Source organism: Scyliorhinus canicula, chromosome 27 (assembly GCF_902713615.1).
Source record: "Scyliorhinus canicula chromosome 27, sScyCan1.1, whole genome shotgun sequence".
Lineage (NCBI taxonomy): Eukaryota > Metazoa > Chordata > Chondrichthyes > Carcharhiniformes > Scyliorhinidae > Scyliorhinus > Scyliorhinus canicula.
Window position 1 is genome coordinate 17459837 of NC_052172.1, and position 6844 is coordinate 17466680.

Here is a 6844-nt window from a genome sequence, read left to right on the forward strand (position 1 = left end):
TTTAAAGTCTGAAGGGAGAGAGGGCAGGGCGATCGAGTCGGATGCACCGACAGCTGAAGCACTGGTTTTAGTGACTAGGTGGCCACAGACACTGTTCTGGTGTTCAGGCGCATCGGTCTCTGTGGAAAAGAAGATGTCAGCAATATTTGGAGGAACAGGTTTCAGCGAACTTTGCTGAAAACAATTGATGTTAAAAGGCTGCAGTGAGTTAGCCAGTCGCCTTTAACCTCCAGGGCATTGGTATGATTCCATGCTGACACTGTCAGAGGCCCCTACTTGCTGGCTGTCCATCGTTCCCAGAGGTAATTCCCACCCAGACAGCCAGCAGAACGCTGACCGTGAATGGCAGCTGGCAGCAGTGCCAAGGAGCATTTCATGGCAGCATTCCATTGGCAGCTGTACCGCAACCGACTCCCGTCCCCACCGAAATTCAACATTTACCCACTCGCTAGTGTTTGAGACAGCTCGATCACTTCCGCACGTCCAGAAATGTAAAACCTTTCTCAAAACCAGCCCTAAATTGTCAACGGTTATCCAGGGTCAACAAGAAATCAGATTCAAAGCCACGATCAGGTCAGCCATGGTCTTATCAGATGGCGGAGCAGGTACGAGGGGCTGAATGGACTACCCCTTCTCCTAATTCTGTATCTAACCCCGTGCTGTACCTGTCCTGGGAGTGTTTGATGGGGACAGTGTAGAGGGAGCTTTACTCTGTATCTAACCCTGTGCTGTACCTGTCCTGGGAGTGTTTGATGGGGACAGTGTAGAGGGAGCTTTACTCTGTATCTAACCGCCGTGCTGTACCTGTCCTGGGAGTGAGGGGACAGTGTTGAGGGAGCTTTACTCTGTATCTAACCCCGTGCTGTACCTGTCCTGGGAGTGTTTGATGGGGGCGATGTAGCGGGAGCTTTACTCTGTATCTAACTCCGAGCTGTATCTGTCCTGGGAGTGTTTGATGGGGGCAGTGTAGAGGGAGCTTTACTCTGTATCTAACCCCGAGCTGTATCTGTCCTGGGAGTGTTTGATGGGGGTGATGTAGAGGGAGCTTTACTCTGTATCTAACCCCGAGCTGTATCTGTCCTGGGAGTGTTTGATGGGGGCGATGTAGAGGGAGCTTTACTCTGTCCCTGACACTGATTGGGAGGATAGAGGCCTGCCAGACCCTGCAAAACCGGGTACTCTTCGTTCACACCTCGTAGTTGAACAAATTGGCAAGCTTTCCCGGAGCGAGACCTCCCCATACTCATCGGGAGTGGGATAGGGTATAAAATGGCCTCTACTTCCACCCCTGCTACACCTGACTCAGATGCATTTGATGAACACAAGAGTTTACTAAACATTATTTTTTAAATGAAAACCTGTAATGGGTCTAATCTCTCCCTAGCTACATTAACCCCCTCTCTCTTCTCTTTTTCAGTCTCCTCGATGCAGCGACCTTCCTGATACTAACACTACTCACCATAAGAAGACTATATAACACCTACCCCTGTTTCCTCCTGCTCTGTGTCTGATAACCTTTGTTGTGTTAAGGCGGAGTTGGGAGAGGAGGGTGTGTCAGAAACACTTTGTGTATTTGCTAAATGTCAAAGTGACCTTGTCTGCCAAGTGACTGAGTAGGGATAAAGCAGTATCAAACTATTCCGGGAATGTGCAGTGTGAACGCAGGTTACAGTAACTAAACCGATTGATGCCTAGTGTTTTGTTTTTGGATGGGCGTGGACAGTGTGCAGCAGCGAATTAATCCTGTAAAAAGCACTGTCTCCTGGCAAATAATCAAGTCTGCGTCTCCAGGTTCAATGTTTTAACTACCTGCGGGCTGATAAAACTCTTACAGCGGCCAAGATTACACAGCCTTGGAAGTGAACACGAACGCCACAGATTTGTTTATAGCTAAGATCGTCACCATTCCTTTTCGAAGGGTGTGCATCTTTAAATCAGTCCTTTCTCCCAGTGTTGCTGCAGGTTGGTCTGACACAATGAAATGTTGAAGCTTTCATTTTTTTTTAAATGCCCCCCCCCCCTCCCCCCTGTTACAGGACTCCCTCGGGAATTTAAAACGCAGCAGATCCTTCACCAAACTCCGTGACTCCATCCGAAGAAGCAGCGAGAAGCTGGTCCGCAAGCTGAAGGGAGTCGCAGCGCCAGACGCTCGGCCTAGGAACCCAGGGTGAGAAACGCGACAGCCAGCGCTGGCCGGCCTAGGAAAGGCTCAGTCTGACCTTGCGATCGAGCGGGCTTTGAAAACGCCCCCCCCCCCCCCCGCCCCGGGTTTGAGCGCTCTTGGCGTATCCCTGATTTTCTCCACTGCCCTGTTGTGCTTGCAGCTAAATCCCCGTCCTAAACTCTGAAATCCCCTCGATAAATCTTTCCACCTCCCTCTTCCTTAGAAGGGGCTCGGTAAAATTTTACCTGTCCCACTATATCTCTGCTGCAAAAACGGAAGTTTGCACCTCGCACAGCAACTGAGGGAGACAGAGAGAGAGATTGAACATTTCGGATCGATGACCAACTGCTGATTTTTAACATTTCCATTTTGCCTTTTGAATATCAGTGTCAAATTTCCTCTGAGATGATATTACCGTGAAGAGATGGCCAAAGGCTGCTTTCCCCTTCGGGGGGGGGGGGGGGAGCTGACTGGCGGTGATTTAACCTGAGAGTCACCACACCTCGGGCGAGGGGAAAGGTTGAGAAGGCGGGGCCTTCATGAATAACCTCAGCTGACGCGGGAATTGAACCCGTGCTGTTGGCATCGCTCCGCATCACGGAACAACCGTCCAGCCCACTGAGCTAAACCGGCCCACTCTAACGGCCCGTTAGAGATCCAAGTCGTTGTGATGCCCAGTTATCGTTGTGTATTTAGCTCACCGACTCTGATACTTTCCCGCTCAGCCTGGCTGCTGCTCTGTCGAGTGAACCAACCTGAATCAAGGTTTAACCTTTGCAATAGCGAGCCAAATCAAGACAGTGGAGTGTATAGTTTGTATAACCTCTCTGCAATCAAATGTGAGTCACAATTGACAGAGGGAGCTTTACTCTGTATCTAACCCCGTGCTGTACCTGCCCTGGGAGTGTTTGATGGGGACAGTGTAGAGGGAGCTTTACTCTGTATCTAACCCCGTGCTGTACCTGTCCTTGGAGTGTTTGATGGGGACAGTGTAGAGGGAGCTTTACTCTGTATCTAGCCCCGTGCTGTACCTGTCCTGGGAGTGTTTGATGGGGACAGTGTAGAGGGAGCTTTACTCTGTACCTAACCCCGTGCTGTACCTGTCCTGGGAGTGTTTGACGGGGCAGTCCATTACTATATCAGGTGCTAAGTTTACCCCCTATCCCACTGAGAGCAATGCAAGATTAGGCATTTTGATCAGGGAAGAGTAATAGAACTGGGTTCCTGGAGGCTGTAAGTGAGTTAAAAGTTCTGACATCCCGTAGCGACTCATCCTATTGGCTGCGGATGGCGCGGAGTTCTTATAACAGGTGAGAAATGAAAGTTCTATCTGGTTATCTTCCAGGATGAAGCGAGCAAATTCTCTGAATGTTCTGAATGTGGTCAGCAGACCGATGGGAGACACTTACCAGGTAAACTCTTCCCCTGCTCAGACTGCAGGTCCTTATCTTTAAACCAGTGTTGATCAGTGTTTCACCTTTGAATGTTATTTATGTGGGGGCTTATCAGAGTCCATAGCCTCCTCGTTCATCTTCACCACTGTGTATCAGACCACGCACAGTCGATCAGAATGTTGGGGCTCTGGGCCATTGCTCCCTGCTGACACCACAGTGCAGTACTGAGTGAGTGCAGCCTTGTTAGAGATGCTGGGACTCGGCAGTCACAATTTAAATGGACCTGGTAATGCCAAAGCACCTTTAGCCCTGAGGTTGTGGGTTGAAGTCCCACTCGAGGACTTAAGCTGAACGATCTCAGCTAACAGTACCGGTGCAGTACTGAGGGAGTGCCGCACTGTCAGAGGGTCAGTACTGAGGGAGTGCTGCACTGTCAGAGGGTCAGTACTGAGGGAGTGCCGCACTGTCAGCGGGTCAGTACTGAGGGAGTGCCGCACTGTCAGAGGGTCAGTACTGAGGGAGTGCCGCACTGTCAGAGGGTCAGTACTGAGGGAGTGCTGCACTGTCAGAGGGTCAGTACTGAGGGAGTGCCGCACTGTCAGCGGGTCAGTACTGAGGGAGTGCCGCACTGTCAGAGGGTCAGTACTGAGGGAGTGCCGCACTGTCAGAGGGTCAGTACTGAGGGAGTGCTGCACTGTCAGAGGGTCAGTACTGAGGGAGTGCCGCACTGTCAGAGGGTCAGTACTGAGGGAGTGCCGCACTGTCAGAGGGTCAGTACTGAGGGAATACCGTACTGTCAGAGGGTCAGTACTGAGGGAGCGCCGCACTGTCAGAGGGTCAGTACTGAGGGAGTGCCGCACTGTCAGAGGGTCAGTACTGAGGGAATGTACCGCACTGTCAGAGGGTCAGTACTGAGGGAGTGCCGCACTGTCAGAGGGTCAGTACTGAGTGAGTGCCGCACTGTCAGAGGGTCAGTACTGAGGGAGTGCTGCACTGTCAGAGGGTCAGTACTGAGGGAGTGCCGCACTGTCAGAGGGTCAGTACTGAGTGAGTGCCGCACTGTCAGAGGGTCAGTACTGAGGGAGTGCTGCACTGTCAGAGGGTCAGCACTGAGGGAGTGCTGCACTGTCAGAGGGTCAGCACTGAGGGAGTGCCGCACTGTCAGAGGGTCAGTACTGAGGGAGTGCTGCACTGTCAGAGGGTCAGTACGGAGGGAGTGCTGCACTGTCAGAGGGTCAGTACTGAGGGAGCGCTGCACTGTCAGAGGGTCAGTACTGAGGGAGTGCCGCACTGTCAGAGGGTCAGTACTGAGGGAGTGCTGCACTGTCAAAGGGTCAGTACTGAGGGAGCGCCGCACTGTCAGAGGGTCAGTACTGAGGGAGTGCCGCACTGTCAGAGGGTCAGTACTGAGGGAGTGCTGCACTGTCAGAGGGTCAGTACTGAGGGAGTGCTGCACTGTGGGAGGGTCAGTACTGAGGGAGTGCCGCACTGTCAGAGGGTCAGTACTGAGGGAGTGCGGCACTGTCAGAGGGTCAGTACTGAGGGAGTGCTGCACTGTCAGAGGGTCAGTACTGAGGGAGCTTCACTGTCAGAGGGTCAGTACTGGGGGAGTGCTGCACTGTCAGAGGGTCAGTACTGAGGGAGTGCCGCACTGTCAGAGGGTCAGTACTGAGGGAGTGCCGCACTGTCAGAGGGTCAGTACTGAGGGAGTGCCGCACTGTCAGAGGGTTAGTACTGAGGGAGTGCCGCACTGTCAGAGGGTCAGTACTGAGGGAGTGCTGCACTGTCAGAGGGTCAGTACTGAGGGAGTGCCGCACTGTCAGAGGGTCAGTACTGGGGGAGCGCTGCACTGTCAGAGGGTCAGTACTGAGGGAGTGCTGCACTGCCAGAGGGTCAGTACTGAGGGAGCGCCGCACTGTCAGAGGGTCAGTACTGAGGGAGTGCCGCACTGTCAGAGGGTCAGTACTGAGGGAGTGCCGCACTGTCAGAGGGTCAGTACTGAGGGAGTGCTGCACTGTCAGAGGGTCAGTACTGAGGGAGTGCCGCACTGTCAGAGGGTCAGTACTGGGGGAGCGCTGCACTGTCAGAGGGTCAGTACTGAGGGAGTGCTGCACTGCCAGAGGGTCAGTACTGAGGGAGTGCTGCACTGTCAGAGGGTCAGTACCGAGGGAGTGCCACACTGTCAGAGGGTCAGTACTGAGGGAGCTTGCTGTGCCCAAACATGGCTGCTGAGTTACATCGCAACGGTGACCGCACTTTAAAAAGTCCTTGATTGACTGCAAAATGCTTTGGGGTGTCTTGTCGTTGTGAACGGCGCTATATAAATGCAAGCCTTTCACAAGAAATTCGGTGAGGTTGGTGATGGTCAGTTTTACTGGATCCCCCCCCCCTCCTCCTCCCCCTCCTCCCCTCAGGGGCGAACACGACCTTTTGTGATTGAGGGGGAATTAATCATATTCGGTTGGTCCAAGAATGCAACAGGCAGCTCCCCTGTCCTTGGACCAACATCACCTGAGAGGGCAGGAAGTTTGCCAGGCCAGTCATGCATGGATTCAATGGGCTGAATGGCCTCCGTCTCTGCCTTTCTGATTTGATCTATTACGTAGATTTCAAGGGCAGTATCTCTGCATTCACTGTCCCTGTTTCTTTCTCCCCCCAATGCAGCAGCCGATCAACAGCCTGACGGAATCTCGCATCCTGAGTACCAGCCACACCAATCTGGCACGTCGCAGCTCCCTGACTGAATCCGGCTAGAACCCAGCCGGCATCGGCACCATCCACATCGCAGCTCCCTGACTGAATCCAGCTGGAACCCAGCCGGCATCGGCACCATCCACATCGCAGCTCCCTGACTGAATCCGGCTAGAACTCAGCCGGCATCGGCACCATCCACATTGCAGCTCCCTGACTGAATCCGGCTGGAACGCAGCCGGCATCGGCACCATCCACATCGCAGCTCCCTGACTGAATCCGGCTAGAACTCAGCCGGCATCGGCACCATCCACATCGCAGCTCCCTGACTGAATCCAGCTGGAACCCAGCCGGCATCGGCACCATCCACATCGCAGCTCCCTGACTGAATCCGGCTAGAACTCAGCCGGCATCGGCACCATCCACATTGCAGCTCCCTGACTGAATCCGGCTGGAACGCAGCCGGCATCGGCACCATCCACATCGCAGCTCCCTGACTGAATCCGGCTAGACCTCAGCCGGCATCGGCACCATCCACATCGCAGCTCCCTGACTGAATCCGGCTGGAACGCAGCCGGCATCGGCACCATCCACA

The 6844-nt window shown here is 53.7% G+C and overlaps 1 protein-coding gene across 15 annotated transcripts in view; it reads left to right on the top strand.

Moving 5' to 3' along the window:
- klc3 (kinesin light chain 3) overlaps positions 1-6588 on the top strand; it is an 84242-nt gene extending 77654 nt beyond the window's left edge. For 14 of the 15 annotated variants that reach the window (XM_038785774.1, XM_038785781.1, XM_038785773.1 and 11 more), the window contains 3 exons: positions 2037-2167; positions 3510-3576; positions 6223-6588. In XM_038785774.1, coding sequence (XP_038641702.1) covers positions 2037-2167; positions 3510-3576; positions 6223-6312 — 288 coding nt within the window. In that variant the 3' untranslated portion in view covers positions 6313-6588. Of the gene's footprint in view, positions 1-1417; positions 1920-2036; positions 2168-3509; positions 3577-6222 lie in introns of those variants that run through there. The other variant, XR_005458894.1, reaches the window with a different exon arrangement.
- Positions 6589-6844: the final 256 nt, after the last annotated feature.